At 37.9% G+C, this 23276-nt stretch overlaps 1 protein-coding gene across 2 annotated transcripts; it reads left to right on the top strand.

Moving 5' to 3' along the window:
* The first annotated feature begins 5105 nt into the window (after positions 1 to 5105).
* lipea (lipase, hormone-sensitive a) lies at positions 5106 to 22426 on the top strand. 2 transcript variants are annotated; one of them, XM_067411677.1, is made up of 11 exons: positions 5106 to 5294; positions 6892 to 7144; positions 8585 to 8869; positions 9050 to 9140; positions 9639 to 9784; positions 11262 to 11447; positions 11672 to 11824; positions 11937 to 12081; positions 12563 to 12790; positions 18734 to 19122; positions 19198 to 22426. In XM_067411677.1, the coding sequence occupies exons 2-11, from the start codon at positions 6902 to 6904 to the stop codon at positions 19429 to 19431; spliced, it is 2100 nt and encodes a 699-aa protein (XP_067267778.1). In that variant the 5' UTR covers positions 5106 to 5294; positions 6892 to 6901; the 3' UTR covers positions 19432 to 22426. The 2 variants fall into 2 exon arrangements, with proteins under 2 accessions (XP_067267778.1, XP_067267779.1); XM_067411678.1 differs by having other exon boundaries at positions 5106 to 5302.
* The last annotated feature ends 850 nt before the right edge of the window (positions 22427 to 23276 follow it).

Below are 23276 nucleotides of genomic sequence, written 5' to 3'. Positions count from 1 at the left end.
ATTTCGGCTTCGGAGAAGAATTGGGCAGAGTCGAAGCAAGATCACCCCAACACTGAGGGCCCCTTCTGACCTCCATGATGAGCTTGCCAGGGTCCTTGCAAAAGCAGTTAAGGAACTCGACCTTAACTGGGATGCTCCAGAGGAACCTGCCAGACTTCTGGTACTTCGAGTCTAAAGTGAAAGTTACATTTTTTCCTGGACATCCATGAGCATGTGGTGAAGTTGTGGTCTGCACCACAGTTAGCGCGTCCATGCTTCACTGAAAGCCCATGGGTATGTGCGCATGCCCCCAGTCGAGAAGACCATCCCCCCTCACTTATGCCCTTCTTTGACTACGCTGGGCGCGGACCTCAGCTTACCGTCCAAATCCTGCAGACTGACTGCACACCTTGCTGATAAGGCTTACACGTTCGCTGGCGAAAAGGTGTCCACGCTGCACGTGATGGCGGTGATGCAGGTATTTCAAGCGATTCTCCTGCAATCCATGGATGTGGCAGCGTCACCACAGATGGGGTGAAAGACCTGTGTCTGGTGACCGACTTCACGCTGATGACAACCAAGCGCTCGGCCCAGGCCATTGGATGATCGATGGGCTTTATGGTGGTCCTTCACAGGCACCTATGGCTCACCCTAGCTGACCTGAAGGACACTGACCACAAGACGCTCCTCAACGCGCCAATTACTCCCTCCGACCTCTTTCGCATTCTGAATTATCTGGAAGATAACTTTTTTCTAACTTTAGCCCATTCACGAGATGTGCTTATCAGCCATACGGATATGCTGCTGGGCCATCTGGATTCTCTAGGGCCGTGTGTGAACATACAAAAGAGCACGCTCACCCCGAGTCAGTCTATAACATACCTGGGCATGTGTTTCAACTTGCTGGAGATGTGAGCTTGCCTCTCGCATAAAGACCATCTCTTCAGCTCTGCACCACTTCAGACCAGGCCAGTCTGTTCTCCTGAGGGAATTCCAGAATCTCCTGGGACTTATGGCTTTGGCGTCATCAGTTTGCCACCTGGGTCTTCTACAAATGAGGCTGCTGCAGTTTTGGCTGAAAACTCGAGTCCCATTGAGAGCATGGATCTCAGGTCATATGCACATTGTGATCATGCACACCTGCGTCAGTGCTCTGAGACCTTGGTGTGACCCAGATATGTTCAGACACAGGGTCCCCTTGGGACTGGTGACAGCACGCACTGTGGTTATGACAGATGCGTCAACTTTGGGCTGGGGCGCAGTATGCAAGGCCATTCCAATCTCAGGTCTGTGATCGGAGTCACAGAGCAGGTGGCGCATAAACCGCTTGGAACTGAAAGCAGTGTTTTTAGCCCTAGTGGTCTTTCTGCCACAGCTAAAACAGGATAGGTGACAGCTGGCTGGATAGGTGACGAGAGGTTGAAAATGTAAATTATGTCGCCTTTTTTTTTTTTTTGGTCTGTCTACATTTCCTTTGTTTGATAAAATAGGAGATGGTTTCACTATCAAGCACTGATACATCTGCGATGTGAGGGTGGATTTTAGGGTTGAAGTAGGAAGTAAAGGTGAGTTATGAGCATCTGGGAAAGCCAAAAAAAGTCTAAAATACTATAATAGCATGGAGGAAGATGGTGGTGTTCAGAGATTCGAGTTTGGGGCCCTGCAGGCTTTGCTGTGCTCTATTGGCTGCCTTGTATGCTGAAGTGGATTTAGGAGAGAGGTTGACTGATTGCAAGGAGACGTACAGATCGTAAAGCTGGGCTTCATTCATTCTTTGTGAGAACTGCACATCTGAGTTGATAAACACAGGGGATGTGAGTATAAGTGAGATCTGTCATTGGAATGAAAGATTTCAATCTCGGACATGACAGCAGTCGGGTGGGGCCAAATGCTGGGAAAACGGTCGTTGGATAGAGGTAATATACCACCTATCATGCTAATTAGGTTGATTATCTAAACATACTTCTCCCAAACTTTGTTAATAAAACATCATTTATTGTAATTACACTTGTCTGTCTGTTATGTTTTTTTTTTTTATAACTGCATATTTTTTGAGAAATGGTTATGGGTAGATTTAGATGTAGGAGTGGGATTAGTGGCTCAAAATATCTTTTTAATGCTATATTGTTACTAAAATTGTAATTTTCCTACACATTTCCTACACATTTCTGTCCATTACATTTTATATTTTCTTTTTATATCCTCTATAAAATGTTTATGTTTGGTTTTGGGGGTAGGGTTAAGGGATCTAAAATGTATCTATAAAATGGTAAATTACTCCTAAACTATACAAATATTTTTATGATATAAAAGTTCTGTAAATATTTTACATTTAGCTCTAAATACGTAATAATGTTTGTTTCAATGTTGTCAATACATCCATATTGTACGTTTCAGCAACAAAAATGTACGTTTTGTACCTATAAATGTTACATATTAATACCTATGTATTAACAGGTCCTGATGAAAATGTTTTGCAGCAACCTATAAATTGTCAATTTCATTACATTATTGTAGATGTTTCATAAGGTATAGGGGTCATGCTATCCATCAAAACTGAATCCTTCTTTGATTTGCATTTTGGTTTGATTGGTGACTGGCTAAATAAAGCCTGGAATCAGAATTTATTAATCCCACAGATAATAAGAAACAAACTTTAGATACTTGGAATAACCACCTCACTTTGCAACTGGATACATGTCTTCCTGAGCAAGAGGTGTCAATACCTCCCATACAGTCATACTAAACGCTGGTAAATCACGGGCCTTTCTCACTCACAACTGCATTATAGAGAAACAGAGTATTAACCTTATAATCTAAATAAGAAGGTATTGACAAGTTTGGTTTTTTTGAGGAGAACATGCTTAAGTGAACACTTTGCATTAAGAAATTGAAAGCTTTATTTTAAAAATTGCCAAAAATAGAAGCTGTTATGAGTCTTAAAAATAGGCATTTTAAATGCCCCTTTAAAGATAATATAAGATAAGATGTTCATAAATCCCCTGGAGACAGGCTTGCAGAAATAATAAATATAAAAAACTGAATACACATTAAATACAAATAAAACTAAAGATACATACAATACTAAGACAAACAAAACTAGAAAACTTGTTAATTTACAGATTTATGTATTATATAATATGCAAACTATAAGAAAAGAGATGTTTTATTATCACATATTAAACAGTCTTGTCAACATTTTGGAAATTGTCTTTGTGTTTATTGAGATTTTGTTTAAAATGTTACTTTTCAAAGGAAGTGTACTCATTTACGTTGAGCACTATATATATATATATATATATGTATGTATGTATATGTACAGTGGGACATCAAGGGATTGAGCGCCCTGTTAAATCTTTCTGTCAAAGAAGCTGTTAAAAAAGTGAAGAATTTGTAAGTCATTGAGGGCTATTCATTATGAAAGTATTATAAGCAATCCTAAAATAGACAAACTGGAAGCTGCCTCTTTATAGATGAGATAAGAAAGATAAGATAAAACTTTATTCATCTCCTTGGAGAAAATACACAGCAAAATACACAGGGGTCCCCTAAATAATTTGGTAGTAAGAAATGCATGTAACAACATTATTAAATTCTAATATATATATTTATACACTGCCCTCCAAAAGTTTGGAAAAACCCCTGGCAAAGTGTGGTTTTGGACAATATCAGCATAAATCCTTATCTTTTTGGTGCTAATTCATTACAGTAACTTCAAATTATCTTTGAAGACCAGCAATAATAATTTTCATTTTGATTACATAATAATGCCAATATACAGTATACATGTCAAAGCTATATGCCCCTTTGCTAGCTGTGATGCCTGGTTACTGGTTTAAACTTGGCCCAGGTTTGTAAAAGATTTTTGGGTCAGCACACCTTAATAGCTTCAACAATTGATTGCCAATTAAGTTTAGAATACAATGAACCAATTAGAACCCAGTTTATGTCAGATAGCTGCTAATGCTGGATATTTTGTTAAATTGAAAATATAAGTTTTTTTCTATATATAAACTTTTTATATAATAAAATATGTTTTCGTAGTTTGTTTTGTCCCTTATCAGTGCAAAATTATCACAAATTAAAAAGGATTCATGCCAATATTGTCCAAAACCCCACTTTTCTAAGGCGTTTCCAAACTTTTGGAGGGCAGTGTAAATATATATATGCATTTTGATACTTTCACAACATACTGGTTTACACTCATCTAAAATAAGTTTAGGAATTCTGTCCCCAGGATCATCCGGAGAGGAGTCAGTTTTCTCTTTGACCAGCAGAGGGTGTCAGGTGAGAATGAGGCTGAACATGAGATCAAATATCTTGGTAATGACTGCCACTCTGTGCTCACTGTGATCATTTAACTGTGAGAAAGGAAAAAAAAAAAGGTTAAAACCATATAAATATATATTTTTTAAATTATTATTTAATTAATTCCTTAAATATAACGGTTTTCTATAGTTGGAGACTTCATTAATATTTCTGTTTTAATATTTTCATGCGAGGTATAAGACCAGGGTAAGTTCAGTTTTTACTTCAATGAATATTTCACAGGATGGGCTTATTTTCTGTTATGTCAGTTAAGTTTCTCTATACATGACATACCTTAAAGGCCTATATAGCCATTAGCATATCATTAGTGCATTATCTAATATAATTTATTAATTACTTTAATTTATCATGCTATGTAGCCTATAATTTAAACTGCCATTAAACAGACTATTAATAGCAAATATGTAAAATGCAGATATGCTATAGGGTTCAAAAACATAAAAAGAAAAAACAAATATTAATGAAAAATACTCTTGTGCTGAAAATACATGTAAACTGTACTAATCGATACAAAAATATATAGGCCTATTATGCTGATGTAGGCCTTATGTATGCTATATTAGCGAAAGACTATATTTTTATATAAAGGCCTACTAGTATTATTTTATATTATTTTATACCACGCCATCAATACTATAGCTTCTAAAGTGGAATAGTAGCAAAGTCCCTTTAAGACTATAAATAAAAAGTCTTTGATATTTGGCGTTGATTGCAATGGTAGCGCTCGTGTCGCGTCACTCGTGTACACAGGACTCTGCACCGAACTCGTGTACCCATGATGCTGTGGGTCAGTCGAAACTTTGACAGGCACGGAAGAGGATACAAGCAAGCAAAAACACAAGATACCCTGTATCATGCCGTGTTTAGATATGAAAATGCGCGAGTGTCGATAGCATTCTGCGACAGTGTCCTGACAGTGTGGTGCTGCTGTCAGCGATCCCCCGCAGTTCAGGCGCGACTTGCACGCGCAGTTCATTGAGTGACAGGTAAGCAGGTAAGCAATGTTTTACAAACCTTTCGGTTTGCTTAGGTAAAACTTTTCTATGGGCAGGCTGCCGTCTCGACCACCTAAATTTGTGATTGGAGGGCCACAGCGCCAAAACGTTTCGTGATATCTGTTTCATCGCATAGAAAGTTAATGAGCAACATATCGCACCCCGGAGCGGTTTGGCAAGTGCTGCTGCGTCGGGCAAATTGGGTTGCCAGATCCTTTTCTATACATGCTGTATCCAGTACTGGCTACTATTACAGGCCACGCTATTGCCTTTATTGATAAATACTGAGGAAAACCGGCTACACGACTGAAAAACGTTTGTCAATCCAGAAATGAACATGTTTAATGTTTGTTATATTTGGGTCAAACGTCCTACATCCATTTTCTCAAAAAAAAAAAACCCTTGTCTGTCATTCATGAAAATGTCAAATATTTATAATTAATGTTTAAACGTTTAAAAAATAATACTGTACTTTAATTCATTCAAATAAATGATTTAATAATATTTTATAATTCATATATATATATATTTTTTCAATTTTGCACATCACATCATTGCAGCAGTCATTTTGTTGAAAATTATGTGAGGAAAAAAAACAATTATTTTTTCCCTTTTTTATATATACATTTAACCTGTGTGACAGAGTTAGTATATTTTCTCACCAGTCTGAAGAATCACTGATTCAACACTATATTATACTGTATTTATAATATTTAATATCTGTCACTTGCATGGTGGTAGGTTCAAAGTCCAATGGGGCTTTTTTTCATTGATCAGATGTGATTGTTTTTTCCTCCAGCACACAATCTGATTGTGAAACAGTGAAAGCAAATTGGAATCTCAAGAGTATTTAAGTGTTTGTTGAGTAAAGTGCTGAATAGGGATCAGTTTAACTGTAACAGTGGCTGCAGTGTGTAAGTGAATAATTCATTTCTAAGCTATGATCCGTAGCCGGGTTTGAGTCTGGTTTCCTTTACAAATTTTGCATTTCCTGAGGCAAAAAGTTTATATTTATATATTACAGGTCACCACTAATTGGTCTACTGTATCTAATGATAAAGTGGGTCTTTTATTTGGCTACTGAGATCCAGTGTCATGACTAACACGATCCATTGGCACTGCATGTTCTCGTCATGTTCTGGAACTCCTATTCCAGTAATTATAGCAGAGGATAATCAAATCCTTTTAGGAGCTTTTCCTTGAAGTCTGTGTCACATCAAACCACTAAATATCATTTATTGCATCTATAATGTGGAGTTCATCTAAGCATGTGTTTTTCATGGCTGCGTTCTTTTGGACTTCAATCACACAAGGGTTCGGATGCTGCAGGAATACGCTGTGATCCCACATTCAGTCTTTGTTTCTGTTGACAAAGGCTGGTATCTGTCAGACTCTGCTCTCTCTGGAAAACAATAGTTTATATTCATGACATTGTTCGGCCATCGCCTGACAGTTTTGTTGTTGGTTGTATTGTTTGTGTTTTGTTACCTGTTCCTTTCACATTTTATAGGGATGCTGTATATCTTTGAAGGTGTTTTGGGTTGTTTGACATTTTAATTGTTGATATCTCTGTTCTCGCCTCTCTCAGTTTGTCAGACATGGACCATAAGGAAGTATTTGCAGCATTGCAGACAGTATGTTCAGAAGTTATCTTGGCTCTTGATGGATCTGTCAGCAATTCTTCAAATGTCGACGCTACTGATCGTCTGAAGGGGGTGATGAAGCAGATTCAGGAACATGGTCGTGCTGTTGAACCTTTGATCACTGGCTTTACTACTGTCTATCACCATTATGATTTGGATCCACAGACCCCTGGCAATGGATATCGGACCTTAGTCAAGGTAACTGAGTTGCAAATCTGTTGAGTGCATAAAAAAGGGAATTTTTTAAGTTTCAAAACTCTTGTTTTATTTGCAAATGAGGGGTTTGATGGTAAATGGCAAAGGTCTAGATAAATGCTCTTGGCTGTAATTGAGTGGTTTAGTCATTTTATTCCATTTAATGCTTTATTGTGGTCTGTGAATTCCTGTTGAAGTTTAATTTAAATTATACTTTTAAATTAAATTATTTTTATGATTTAAAATTATTAAATATTATTATGTAAATCTAAATGTAATAATTTTTTTCATGTCTATATGTACACTTCCATTTAAAAGTTTGTGCTTGGTAAGATTCTTTTATAAGAAGTCTCTTATGGTCGCCAAGACTGCATTGATCAGAAATACAGTAAAAACAGTAATATTGTGAAATATTGCTAAAATGTAAATAAACTCTCAAATATATATATATTAATAAGTAATTTATTTCTGTGATGGCAAAGCTGAATTTTCAGCATCATTACTCCAGTCTTCAGTGTCACATGATCCTTCAGAAATCATTCTAATATTCTGATTTGCTGCTCAAGTAACATTTCTTATTATTTTGAAAACAGTTGCGCAGCTTGATATATTTGTGGAAACTGTGACTTTTTTTTCACAATTCTTGATAAATAGAAATTTCAAAAGAACAGCATTTATTTGATTTATTTATTCTTTGCTATATAAATAGGCCAACACTAACTTCTCACTAATCCCAAACTTGTGGATGTTAGTGTACAAAAAATCATTTTCCTTTCTGAATAAAAGTATTAATTTCTTTAAAAAAAAAAAAGTACTGACCAATAGTGTATTTTTTTACAAATATTCATAAAAAAAGAATATATCTTTGTACCATGGTCTGTCTGATTACTTGATTCTGATTGGCTTGAAGGTGGGCATTAAAACTGTTTAATGCACAGGTAGTTCCAGTCAGTTTAATCCCCGTTCATTGAAGCAGAACATAAAATAAATCGCTCGTAGACAGATATCAAAGATCGAGCTGTGCACACACAGAAACTTTCAGGAGCACAGAAACCTGATATCAAAGTCTCTTCGCAACTTTTATTAATAAAATAGCTTCACTACATTATATTTCTCAGCAATGAGGTGGTAACATAAAGAGGGACTCAGGTAATTCTCACACACACACAACTTTTTTTCTTTCTTTCTCTACTGTTTACTACTGTATATCTGTGTCTGATTCAAAGCATCTAATAAGCAATGACTGATGTAAAAAAAAAAAAAAGTCATTTTCACCCTTCTGGTCATATATTGCACTGCAAACATCAATAACCGCTTTAATTCATTAATTTGATGGCATGGTTTTGGGTGGTTCTTTGTCTCCATGTTGTGCATTATTATTCCTTACTTATTTATTCTAATATCCACAAAAGTAGGCCATTGACTTTCTTCTTTTTTTCATAGGTGGTCCAATCCTGCGTCATCCACATCATCCAGAAGGCCCGTTACATCGCATCAAACTGTACTGGAGCATTTTTCCGGATGGACCATAATGTTGTGGAAATAGAAGCATACTGTAGTGCCCTGTGCCAGCTGAGAGCGTTACTTTATCTGGCACAGATAATCCTCAATGACAATGCCCATGGGCAGCTCTATTCACAGGATGAAGGGGGTTTAAGAGAAAGATTTGTGCAAGAGTACATCTCTATGCACAAAGCTTGTTTCTATGGCCGGTGCTTGGGCTTCCAGGTGAGATTAATGTGAATATTACCTCTGCAAATGTTTGCTTTCATTCAAGTTTTTTTTTTACAGTACTAACAAGCACCCATTATTAATGGTTTTATCATTTCACTGGTGCATGCAGTTTGTGACATATGCAAATTTGTTCCAGAAACACAAAGTCTCAATTTCTTCGTTCTCTCCTATCAGTTTTCCCCCTCTCTTAGGCCTTTTCTACAGACAGTAGTCATCAGTATGGTGTCCTTTGGTGAAAACTACAAAAAACAACAGACTGGGATAGGTAAATGCAGCCTCGATTGGGTGCATCAAAGTCTCATAATATTCAGACTACATGATTGATTCTTTTCATGCATTTATGTCTGTTATTTATGGAAGCTTTGTTTTCACCATGGAATAATATAAAATAATATAAATAAAAAAAGGCAACTTTATCTCACAATTCTGAAAAGTCACAATTCTGAGAAATTAAGTCAGGATTGCAGTATATATATATATATATATATATATATATGTGTGTCTGTGTGTATATATGTGTGTCTGTGTGTATACTCTTTTCTTACAATTGTGAGAAAATTCTCTCACAATTCAAAGAAAGTCAGAATTGTAAGATAAAAAGTAGAAATCTAGAACTAGAAGTAGAAAGTAGAAAGAAGTAGAGGTTTTTTTTATTTTTTTTTTTTTATTTTGTGGCGAAAACAAGCTTCCATAGTTATTCCCATAAAAATAATTAGTCTCTTTCAATTCTTACACAATTACCTTTTCGGATATTTATTTACAGGTATGGCTGCTCTTTCTTTCTTCACTTCGGGCAAATATGTGGTGGACCCTGAGTTGAGGGGTAAAGAGTTTGAGCGCATTACTCAAAATCTAGATATGCAGTTTTGGAAAACCTTTTGGAATGTTACTGAGTCTGGGTTATTTTCAGTAAGTACAAGTATGTTTATGCATGATTCTAAGTGAAAACAGATAAAACAACGTCAATACCTTTTTATTTGTTCTTGAAGTTAAAGGTGCCCTAGAATTAAAAATTGATTTTACCTTGGCATAGTTAAATAACAAGAGTTCAGTATATGGAAATGACACACAGTGAGTCTCAAACACTGTTGTTTCCTCCTTCTTATATAAATCTCATTTGTTTAAAAGACCTCAGATGAACAGGCGAATCTCAACATAACACCGACTGTTACGTAACAGTCAGGATCATTAATATGTACGCCCCAAATATTTGCATATGCCAGCTCATGTTCAAGCATTAGACAAGGGCAGAACGTCTGGATGTGCACAGCTGAATCATCAGACTAGGTAAGCAAGCAAGGACAATAGCGAAAAATGGCAGATGGAGCAATAATAACTGACATGATCCATGATATCATGATATTTTAGTGATATTTGTAAATTGTCTTTCTAAATGTTTCGTCAGCAGTGTTGCTAATGTACTGTTAAATGTGGTTAAAGTTACCATTGTTTCTTACTGTATTCACGGAGACAAGACTGTCGTTATTTTCATTTTTTAAACACTTACAGTCTGTATAATTCATAAACACTTCATTCTTTATAAATCTCTCCAACAGTGTGTAATGTTAGCTTTAGCCATGGAGCACTATCAAACTCATTCAGAATCAAATGTAAACATCCAAATAAATACCATACTTACGTGATTAGAAAAGTTGCATGTTTGTCATGCAACATTTCTAATTGCGTAAGTATGGTATTTATTACTTTGTAAAGATCCATTTTGAGGGTTAAATTAGTTGTGTGAACTTTGTTTATGCACTGTTTAAGGCAAGCGCAAGCTCCGTGGGTGGAGAGCGTGAGTATTTAAAGGGGCCGCAGCCTAAATCGGCTCATATTTAATGATGCCCCAAAATCTATGGGGTATTTTGAGCTGAAACTTCACAGACACATTCATGGGACACCTTAGACTTATATTACATATTTTAAAAAGACGTTCTACGGCACCTTTAAACTGTAGGTTTACAATAAAATTTACAATTTCAAAAATTTACCGTTCAAAAGTTAGGGGTCGGTATTATTTTTAATGTTCTTGAAACTCTCTTATGCTCAGCATCATTACTCCAGTCTTCAGTGTCACATGATCCATCAGAAATAATTCTAATATGCTGATTTCCTGCTCAAGAAACATTTCTTATTATTGTCAATTTTGCTGCTTACTGTATATATCAAAAGAAATTCAAAAGAACAGCATTTATTTGAAATAGAATACTGTTGTTACATTATAAATGTATTTACTGTCACTGTTGATCAGTGTATTGTTTCTTTGCTGAATAAATAAGCCTATACTAATTTCTGACTGACCCTAAACTTTTGAACAGTAGTGTACAAGATAAGACAGAAGACATTAAATGGTATTTTTTCTATTGTATTCTGTATTTCTTTAAAGAGTTTGACGAGGATTGCTTCCAGTGTGGTGCAAGTGAATGTAACATTAACTGTGCCAGCTGAAGGTCTGAGTTTGCCGCTGGCCTCTGACCCCAATCTCTCAGTCACTGTGAACCCTCCAGTTGCACACTGGGGCCCTGGGCCAGTCAATGTGCGCTTGATCTCACACACACTCCGACAAGGACAGGTTTGTGTTTGTCTTTTTTTAAAAAGAAAAAATAGAAGTAATTACATTATTTAGGACAAGCAGCTATGCTTAAGCTCTGAGCAATGTTTTCAGTTACTTAGAATGAGCATGTAGAAATGTTTTCAACATTCTTGTAATTAGTTAGAATGGCTGCTAGTTAGTGCTAAACAATTGATAGCAAAACAATCTGCTGAATTACCTCCATATTTGATATTTTTCCACAGGACAGTGCAGAACTGTTAGCACTTTCTCGCCCCGAGGGGCCTCAGCTCTCTCTGCCAGGGAGTTTTAATCGCCAGACAGCTCCTCTTTCTCCTTGCCTGGTCATACACTTCCATGGTGGAGGCTTTGTTGCACAAACTTCAAAATCACATGAGGTATGGCTGAGGCAGTTTTAACTCCCTATATTAAGTTTCTCATATAAATTATTATTATTATTATTTATTTTTTTTGCTAAGGCCCTCTTTCTCTTTTTCGTCATTATTGTAGAATTACTTGAAGAGCTGGTCAAAGGATCTGAATGTGCCTATTCTCTCTGTGGATTACTCATTGGCTCCAGAGGCCCCGTTCCCCCGGGCTCTAGAGGAGTGTTTCTATGCCTACTGTTGGGCCTTAAAGAATTGCCACTTGTTGGGTTTGTATTGCACACCCTTCACCAGATAGAAACAACTAGTATGTAGACATGGCGTTATGATGTAATTTCGACATTTACATGTGATTTTATTATTTAAATATTTTTAGATGAAGTATTACACTACAAAACTTCCCAAAAGTATTTTATGTCAAATACCCATAATTTGAGGATTGAATCAATTTAATTTTATGGCATTATAGTTTTTAAACTTGTAAAAAGTGATTAATACCTCATGCAACACTTCAAAATTAAGGTTACAAAAAAACAACATAGGAAATCAATACTTTCTAATCTGTGCGCTAGTGAAATAAATGTAAACATTTAATCTCCATTAAAAGGGTTGAACGTAAGGTTCTGCAAGGAACCATTTGAACTTTATTTTTACCTTTCGATGTGTGAGCATAATAATAGGTGTGGACATGACAAGCAATCCATGCCAACCATGCCTCAGGACTCTCTTAATGTTGATCTTGCTACACAGGCTCGACTGCTGAGCGTGTTTGTTTGGTGGGAGACAGTGCAGGTGGTAACCTGTGTATTACCGTCTCTATGAGGGCAATATCTCATGGTGTACGCATTCCTGATGGGATTGTGGCAGCATACCCGGCAACTCTGCTAACATCAGATGCCTCACCATCCAGACTACTCACTTTAATCGACCCTCTGCTGCCTTTGAGTGTCCTCTACAAGTGCATCAATGCCTATGCTGGTGAGCTTTTTGATCGTCAAGTCATGTTTATTTTTACAGCGCTTAATAATAATAAACAGGAACAAAAACAGCATAAATGTAGCAATATTTTTCAAATGGGAAACAATAAGTTTGACAGTATAGTCTCATACACTGTAAAAAAAATCCCGTTGTTTCTACGGAAAAATACCGGCAGCTGTGGTTACCAGAACAATACTGTAAAAATGACATCAAACCTTACGGAGTTACATGTGAATTTTACATTTTAAATCTGTTAAATTTACGGTAAAATAACGTATTTCATTAACTGATATGATGTTAATTTACCAACCTAATGAAGTACTAATATCTGTTTTGTACCTTTATAATACACTGACAGTCACCAAACACAGCGGTGATGAGAGTCACATGATGATTCAAAGTTCATCACAAGCTGAGAAGCACAATACTAATATATAGAAGGTGCACACAGTGTCATTCACACACACACTAAACACCATCATGGTAACATGCATGAAATTTTAAAAATGCAATAAACATTAATTTAACAACATTAGATGTAACATAAAACCCTAATGTACATAACTGATTAGAAAAAAATGAGAAAAACTAAGACGAAACAGAGTTATTTCAACGAAAATATATCAAATGTAAAGTATCACGCAGGGAATTGTGGGAATGTCAATATACGTTTTTTTCACTGTAAATTTTACAATGAATTGTTATTTTTCACTTCCAAAAACTGTGAATTTAACGGTATTTTACCATAAAATTACATTAAATGTACCGTTAGATCTATTACAGTTATTCACCATATATAGTACGGAAACTTTCTGTAAACCAATCAACAGTTTTTCACCGCAGCATTTTTACAGTCTTTTACTGTTAAAATCACGGTCATTTTTTACAGTGTATCAATTCACTTATTCATGAGAAGATATTATTTTGTTTTTAAGAAAAAATAGGAACACCTCATACAAAAGTTTTTACATTGGGTTCCAAATGTCTGAGATCACACTAATGAACCAAATATTGGTTGAATAATACATTTGTTACAGTATTTACTAATCTTTGTTAACAAGTTAATGGTTAGTTCCTGTTAGCTCAGGTCTGGTAAATAATATTTACAGATGCAACTTTTGATTTTAATAATGTGTTGGTAAATGTTGACATTAACATGAACTAAGATTAATAAATGTTTTAGAAGTATTGTTAGTTCATGTTTACTAATGTAGTTATGTAATGTTAACAAATGGTACCTTGTTGTGAGGTGTTATTTTATATTTTTCTAAAGTATTTTTATAAAATGTATGTTATTAATGTGACAATTTGGGAATTTGAGTGAAAGTTTGAACTGAAAAAATTACCATGAATTTTAGAGTGTCTTAGTATTTGCTTTGTCCATTTTTAAAGGAACAATTGACCATCATTTACTCACCCCCATGTTGTTCCAAACTTTTAATTTTGTTTGCAGTGTTTTGTCCTTGCGATGAATGTCAATGGGGACCAGTGTTGTCATGTTGAGTTCACATGCACACTGTCAAATAGTTATACACATATAATTCATTATAACCAGTGTTGGGGAAAGTTACTTTTAAAAGTAATGCATTACAATATTGCATTACTCTCTAAAAAAGTAACTAACTGCATTACTTAGTTACTGTACTTTTTATGGAAAGTAATGCATTACATTACTTTTGTGTTACATTTCCTCATCTTGGCTGTTTGTTTGTTTTTATTACAAAAAAAGTTATGGCAAGTTATATTTGGCAAATTTAAAGGCCCTTTCACACCAAAAGAAACGCCCTTTCAGACAGGACGCGGAATGTGCTGCGCTGTCCCTTCAGATACAAAGCGATTTGTGCTACGTTGGCCAGAGAAAAAGTATAGGCGGAGTCAAAACCTTTAGCGGGAGTTCTATACGTCTTGTCATTTGATTGTTGTTTTACCTTTTGGTCAGCAGCAAAATTTGTATCTGTCCCGTGCTAAGAAGCGAGCGATAGCACTAGCCCTGCTGTAAGGAGGTTTTTCACACGGCAATCTACGTAATGTCTCGCGTAATTCCCTCCTCTCAAGGAACTAAGGTTACATGAGTAACAAGAGACGTTCCCTTATCGAGTCGGTTTCTCGTTCATGTATAGGGAACGTATAAAACCCAGCGGTGTGAAAAATTGTGCCGGCCAAACTCGCACATAGCCGATGCTGAGGCAGTAGCAAGACAGTTCCTCCTATCAGGCAGTCGAGTCCCTGGGAATAATATACTAGGCACACGGCTTCCACAATCCAGTGAGACAGCCTCTGTTTCGACAGCCGGCTGCCTTTCTTAACGCCCACAAAACAGATGAAAAGCTGTTCTGAAGTTCGAAACTGGCTAGTTCTGTTTACATAAGCACACAGCGCATGCACAGGGCACAGAGCGTACTTCTATGACACTGAATTGGTGTATGGCTTGGGGGCTCAGAACGCTTGTGTAGTTATAACCTGGGCCCTGAACAGGGGTTGATAGCACTTTAGGTGTGTAGCCGAGTCTGGGTGTGAGTCTGACCATACAATCGTTTGGGCCAAACTGCATACAAGCACTACTGACTGATAGGGCATGTAAATCACACACCTGTTTTCCACATGCTAGCGCGAGCAGAAGCGTAATCTTAAATTAGACTCAGCTGGTTTGAACAGTGGATCAGACAGTGCTCTGAGCACTAATGATAAGTCCCATACTGGCATTTGGCAAAGGCAGGAAGGATTCAGCCGCCTCGCCCCACTAAGAAAGCATGATATTAGGGTGTGCTTACTGACTGAGCATTCCCTTCTGATGCAAAAAGGTTGATCTCTGTTTCGCCAAAGAGACTCCAAATCAACTTTACTGTTTGGGGGTATAATCTCCACTTTACGTGAGCAATGCCCTCCCTGGACAGCATGTCCATGCAATAGCGTGTTTACCCACAATGCAATTGCGTGCTTTGCGAACATCTCCTCACTATCCGTGATTTCTCCCGAGGGGGACCCCAAGGTGGTGTAATCTACATGATACGCAGGTATATGCCGTATACCTACTAGGAAAGGTCAAGGATTTGCATATAGCCATTTTAAAAAGCGTGAGGATAAGGATTTGGCGCTCTGTGATGTGTTGTGAGTCGAGACAGAAGTGGCAGCCCAACACGAACGTGAACTGATCCTCTCCTCTGCTTTAAAACAGCGCGAAATAAACATTTCATGTCTCGTGTTATCGCGCTCAATCATTGTTTCATACAAGACATTAAAGGTGCTCTAAGTGATGTCACTCATTTTTAGGCCAAAACATTTTTTGTCACATACAGCAAACATCTCCTCACTATCCGCTAGCTGCCTGTCCCCTGAACACACTATAAAAAAAACGCGGTCTCTGTAGTTGCCACAAGCTCCGAAAACGGCAATAAAAACAAACTGGTGCAGCCTGGACCACAAATCATAATAAACATGCTCCAGCCAATAAGCAACAAGAATGATTTTAAATGCGCGTTCATGACTGTTTCAGGGAGCACGGAGGGGAGGCGGAGGAGGAGGAGGAGGAGGAGGAGGGAGGGTCTAGCTAGCCTCTGTTTTGTTTGACAACACTTCGAACGTCAACAGGAAGTTACTCCACCCAGGATCACTTAGGCCATGTCCACACTAATACGTTTTCGTTTGAAAACGTATATTTTTCTCTCCGTTTTGGCCTTCCGTCCACACTGAGACGGCGTTTTAAGTCAACGAAAACATAGCTTTTGGTAAACGCTCTCCAAAGCCGATAAATTTGAAAACGCCGTCTTAGTGTGGACTGTGAAAACGGAGGCTTTTGAATACGATGACGCATTTTTAGTCATGTGATGCAGTCATATGACCAATTCAGCCAAGACACGTCTCCCAGTCTACATTCTCGCTTGCTTTGGCCACTTTATACTCCTGTGTTACTCGCAGCAACAACAACTTCACCACACTGTCGGTCCATTTAAAAAACTCAGTGCCTTTCCTCGACATTGCCTCAAAGTTTCAAAGAGCCGGAAAGTAAATAAACGACTGCTTTAGTGGGCTCACCGGGGTGTTGAGGAACTGCCTCTATTCTGCATCTCGCATCTCAGTAAGCATCAGCCACCAGTGATGATGCAGAACCACAAGGCTTCCCATATTGCTGCCATTTCCCTGGGCGACCTTTTTAAATGCGGACAGGGCTAGATCAGCTGCTGTCCGCAATTTGCGGAATGACTCTGCGTCCGGGCCTTCTTCGTCCAGGTACCTCAGCAGTCACGTCTGGAATACCTGCAGGACTGCCATCATGTGGAGGGCAGATGCTGCGTGTCCTGCAGAAATATATGCCTTTACAGCAATATGAACTTTGGCTTGACATGGCTTAGAAGGCAATGAGGCGGTTTTCCAACGTCGGGACGGACATAGGTGAGTTCCAACTATGTTCTCAATGGCAGGCCGTTGCGCGTACCCACTTTTCTCCACCCTCTCCACTGTTGTGAGAAGCTGAGTTCCTTGTGCATGGGCTCAGTGAGGGGTGTGCCATGAATGAGTGAGCTCCTCGTGGAGCTCAGGGAAGAAAGGGGCTGGTCTTTGTGGTGCGTCCATTTGCCGGCTCGCACCGAGGAAAGACCCGTCCATCTAACGTTTAGACGGCTGTTCAGGGGCCGTCCAGTCCAACTCCAAATCTGCTACAGCCTCCGTGAGGATGCTCACCTGCTCCGTGTCTATTGAAATCAGGGTGCAACTAGCCTCTGAAGGGACCTCCGACCAGGCACCCTGGTCAGAGGCACTTGTTGACATCGTGTTGTCCTCTCCACAGCTGAAAGACATTATTCCCTGTGCTTCTGCCAGGGGGCAGGAACTCTCTTTAACATAGGTGAGTGGGGGCTCCGGCATGCAAGGGTGACGTAGGCGTTGGGCTGACATCAGCCCCTCGATAGTGCCTCCTGAAGGAGTAATCTGCAGTCTGCCAGCCCGCGGCTCGAAGGCGGTGGGCAGAGGAGATGCAGAAGCCAGCGGGCCACAGCTGTGAACAACGGCCAGCCTCCCATGAAGGATCTTGATTGGCAATTCCTCGCAGGCTCGGCAATCCGATCCTTCCAGTGCCGCCTCAGAATGGGCGTGGCCTAGACACAGCACACAATCCTTATGTGGTTCTGGAAAGTCGACAGGACCACCACACATGTGGCAAAGAGACATCTTTGTAGTAGATAATCCTTGTTCTCCACCGGAATGCAAGAGGGGATCACTATCCGCGTTGTCCACTCCAGTTGCGCAGGTCAACGGTGAAATCAGGCTCCAGGTGAAGGAGAAAGATTCTGAGGTATTCTGGCACCTGACATCGCTTATATAGTGGCTGAGCCAGCCAATCAGATGAATGCTTGGACGCCATTGGCTATTGCAAAGCAATAGCGTGATTCAATCAGGCTTCAGCATTTCGAGGAAAAGGTTTTCCCTATACGTAATGTCGAGAAACTGACTCAATGTGGAACAGAAGAAAAGGACACTGGAGAAGTAAATGAGTAAATCTATGCTCACATTAAGTCTAGAACTAGTCTAGAATAAACATCATGTTCACACAGCGCACACAACGCTGATTTCTATGAACATAGGGACAGGAGAGCTGTCAGTTGATAAATTGGAAAACAAAGTAACTTGCATTACTTATTTGAAAAAGTAACTCAGATATTTTTTTGTAAATCTAAAAGTAATGCATTACTTTACTAGTTACTTGAAAAAAGTAACTCTAGTTACTTGTAATGCGCTACCCCCAACACTGATTATAACATCTTATTTTTGGTTATTTCCTGACTTAAAGATTTTTGTCTCAGACTTTTGGAACTCACTGTATGTTTCACCTAGTCGTGACAGTGCTAGAGGTCTTTATATTTATGTACAGTAATAATGAACCTTCTGACTTATCTACAACTCCTTCATGATTGTAGTGTCTTTTCGGTCTCTTGTCACTCTCTATCTCAGGTGCGGGTTGTCAGTCAGTACAGCCAGCTCAGCAGTTAGACACTCTGGTGGCTTTGGGACAGGACACTGTAAAGATGTTGAGTAACTTCGCCCAAGGAGCGTCAAATTGGCTTCAGACTTTAATAGAACAAAAGGCACCACCATCATCATCATCATCATCATCATCCTCCTCTTCAACCACATCATCAAATGGTCCTTCGCCTTCCAAGTCAAATTCTGTTCAGAAACCAAAGGAAGTCCAAGATTACCCAGAAAATTTTGAGCCCCTCCGGTCTAGATGTCTGGTGGATATAGAGATACCTTGCACACCAATAATGAAGAACCCGTTTGTTTCTCCTCTACTTGCTCCAGACAATCTTCTCAAGGGGCTTCCGCCAGTGCATATAGTGGTAAGACATGATGAATCTGCATTTCCAGAGATAGTATTGAAACTCTTATTTTAATGCTTTGATTGTTCTCCTCAGGCCTCTGCTTTGGATGCCCTGTTAGATGACTCAGTGATGTTTGCCAAAAAGCTGAGGAATATGAACCAGCCAGTGACGCTCACTGTGGTTGAAGACCTCCCTCATGGCTTCCTAAGCTTAGTACAGTTCTCCAAAGAAACACAGGATGCAGCAGATATGTGTGTGAGAAAAATCAGAGAAGTCTTCCAGCAAGAGGAACTCCCAGCTGGTCAGAGGCAGCCAGGGCTTGTTTAGACAGGAAAAGTCCTGATGGTCCACAAAGGTCCACAAACCGAAAAATTAGGGGAATCCATCCACCAGCTCAGCTCCCGAAAACAACTGTAGATCCAGCTTGCAACACCTAAATCATATCTGCTAAGGCTTAATGTGCAGTTTTGCATCAGAGTGATTTATTTTTAGATATTCACAATGACCATTCACTGTTTTGTTCTGACCAAACACAATGTCTAAGCATCCACCAAAATTTCACCATTGTGCCTGTAGTGATGCAATAAGGTCTGCCCATAACATATTTTTAAAGCACTGTACTGTGGCTTTTATTTGTCACAATTTCTAACATCTTGTTTTTAGCTAAAATCCAAATGGTTTTAATGTTTAAATGTAATAGGGGTGTCAAACACACAGCCTTACTTTATCTCACTTAATTTAACCCTTGTGATGTGTTCAAAACCATTTACATACTTTGATGTGTGAAGTGTCTCATTACTCTATATTATCACCAAATATTGGCCTAAATCTTTTTGTCAACTTGTTATCTTTCAATTAGCACAGGTTTTGCATTTATTTTTGGATCTGATTGATCATAGGCCTCATTTATCTGAGCTTATGCGCCTCAATTTTTGACCCGAAAAAAGCATTATTTGTGGATAATGTTGGCAATATTAAATAAAATTCAAAATTATCCTACTAGTGTGCTTTAATGTTTAATCCTACATTACCACACGTGTACGTACACACACGTGCACACACAAGACATGTTCATGTACACAAAATTTTTAATATTATATGCTTTCTTTTTCAGAAAAATTAACTTTATCTTATTCTGAACTGCATCCAGTATCCATTTATCCAACCAACATTACCACGTGTAAACAAACACACGTGCACACACAAGACATGTTCATGTACACAAAACTTTGAGTATTATATGCATTCTTTTTTACAAAACTAAACTTTATCCTGAACTTTATTCATACATCCAACATTACCACACACGTGCACGCACACATGATTTTGATTTATGATTTTCATACTGTACAAACTGTATATTCTTTCCCTTAACCCTACCCCTAAACACAACCCTCACTTTATACATTTTTACATTTTCCAAAAAAAAAAAAAAAACAGTTTAGTATGATATATAAGTCATTTTCCTCATGGGGACCAAAAAAAAAAAAGTCCCCACAAGATCAAAAATGTCTGGTATTTCAATCCATGTGGGGACATTTTGTCTCCATAACGACGGGGGAGACACACACACACACACACACACACATACTTGAACCGTCTTTGCCCTGAGTGACACTGGCTACAAAAAAGTCTTTCTTTCAATGCCAACATCAGAAGATTATTCAGATGATTGTTCCTAATCATTTGTTGCAATGTCTTTGATCACGAATCTCATGCACAGACAGCTTCTTGACCATTGTGCTGCCACTAAATGAATGATAAGAAAGGTGTTATGTGACATGTACTGTATATACCGTCATTGTGCTATTAGTACTTTTGTCAGCTTTATTGTGAAACATGCAAATCCCAAAACACATTGTTGTAATATTTTGTCTGGAAGATGTGATGAAATGAAGATCAAGAAAGAAAGACTTGGCAGGGTCACTGTGGAGCAAACAGAGTTTGTGTGTGTGCGCGTGTGTGTGTGTGTATATGTGTATGCGTACATGTGCGGTAATGTTGGATGGATGAATGGATAGTGGATACAGTTCAAAATAGGATAACCACAAATGACACTTTGTGTAATTTTGTACAAAATAAAAGTATTTGAAAAGAAATTTCCTGATTAAACATTAAAGCACACTAGTGTGATAAATTGTACAGAATGTTTTAAAAAAATTATTCAATATTGCTAAAAATACCCACAAATAATTAGTTTTTTTTTTTTTTTTTTTGGTCAAAATGTTCAATTAGATCCAAAAAGAAATACAATAATGACATCTTTATTAGCAATTTTTTGTAGGTCAGTCATTTTTGATCAGCAACACTACAAGTGCAACAAGATACAAAAAAAAAAATACAAAAATTCTCGATATTCTGCGATAACATAAACTAGCATTTTCGGGGAAAAGATAGTACTCTCCGGGTCCATACAAAATGACGTAAACACAACGAGTTAAAAATTTAACCTTCAATTATAAGAAACAATTCAGTATTGTGCTTTGTACATCAAAATTGCTTATTAAAGGTGCTAAATAGGATCTTTTCGTCAACTGAGAAACCAAAGACTGTTACTGAGTTTTTGAAATGAGCGCATGCGTAAGAACAACCCCCCTCCTTCACAGCTCATTTCAAGGGAACGCCTCCCAAAACTCGTGCACGAGTATTGGAACACGAGTGTTTACCACCGGCATTTGCTGTGTCATGTTAGTGGATTCATTATGTCGGACTCACCGCAGGTAACTCATAATCTGCAGTTTTACTCCTGTCTCCTGACAAAAACATTGCATGCGGCGCCTGTGGAGTGTGGAAAGTTACTGGAGCGCGCAGCCGCGCACGTCTCTCACAAGGAACGTCACGGCAGTGATTGACAAGCCATCAGCCAATCGCGTAAATGATTGTCTGATGTTTTTAAGGCCCTACCTCGTGCACAGATGATGTATATTAATATTATTCCTTTCAGTGCACCTAATAAATAGTCTTTTATCAGTTAGTAAAGACAGTTTCAAGTAATATTGCAAAAATGTATAAAATAAAACATCCTATTTAGCACCTTTAAAGCAGGATAAAGTTGTTTCCGCACTAGTGAGCATGCATACACTCTCCATGGTTTTACAGATAAAAAAAAGAGAATTAATTGGCCCTTATAAGGTGCCGTTTAGTCCAGTACGGCTCCTGACCTAAAATTACTTTGACACCCCTACTCTAATATGATATTACAATGTAAGCTAATTTTAAAATTTATAATAATATAATTTTACAAGGATATTTGCTTGTGTAATGCCTATACTAAACACTCTGATACCTTTAAAAGGGTAGTTCACCCAAAAATGAAAATTCTGCCACCATTTACTCACCCTCAAGTTATGAATTTCTTCCTTCTGCTGAAAGAAAAAAAGAAAAAAAAATGTTTTTTGAAGAAGAATGTCGGTAACCTAACAGTTGATGGGCCCCATTGGCTTCCATAGTTTTTTTTCCCCCCCATACTATGGAAGTCAATGGGGCCCATCAACTGTTTGGTTACCGACATTCTTCAAAATATCTTTGTGTGCTGTGTGTGTTTGTGTGTGTGTTCAGCAGAATAAATAAATTCATACAGGTTTGAAACAACTTGAGGGTGAGTAAATGATGACAGAATTTTCATTTTTGGGGTGAACTATCCCTTTAAGGATGTTTATGCGCTTTACTCCATTGTGTTCTTTCATACTGTTGTCTAAACTTGAACCTTTATATTACCATGTTACCTCATCATTTCCTCAAAAAGAACTGGACAGATGCACAAGAAACTTTTGCTGTGACTAGTTACCAGTTCCTGTTCCAGTACACTAAACAGCTGAAAGGTATTCATAACCATAACAAATATAGATTCATGTTAACCTGTGCTTTTTTTCTCATAACTCCCAAGATTTTTGTTCTAAATTATACATTTTGGAGGATTTTGGTAAAATGCAGTAATTAATAATACACTAGTTTCAGCATCTTTAGTTTCCAGAGTTGTTTTGCGACACATCTGTATTTAGCAATTATTGTTACTACTACAATAAAAACTGTGGTAACTTTGTCACTATATATTCGAGTAACAGCAGGATACTTAAATCATTCATCAGTAATGAATTATTAATATTTTTGTATTTCAATATAATAAATATTTGTTTATTGTCATTTTTTTCTGTATTATTAATATTTACTAT

This window comes from Chanodichthys erythropterus, chromosome 15 (genome assembly GCF_024489055.1).
Source record: "Chanodichthys erythropterus isolate Z2021 chromosome 15, ASM2448905v1, whole genome shotgun sequence".
NCBI classification, from domain to species: domain Eukaryota; kingdom Metazoa; phylum Chordata; class Actinopteri; order Cypriniformes; family Xenocyprididae; genus Chanodichthys; species Chanodichthys erythropterus.
The sequence above is the reverse complement of the archived record's forward strand: the minus strand, read 5'-3'. Positions and strand labels throughout refer to the sequence as shown.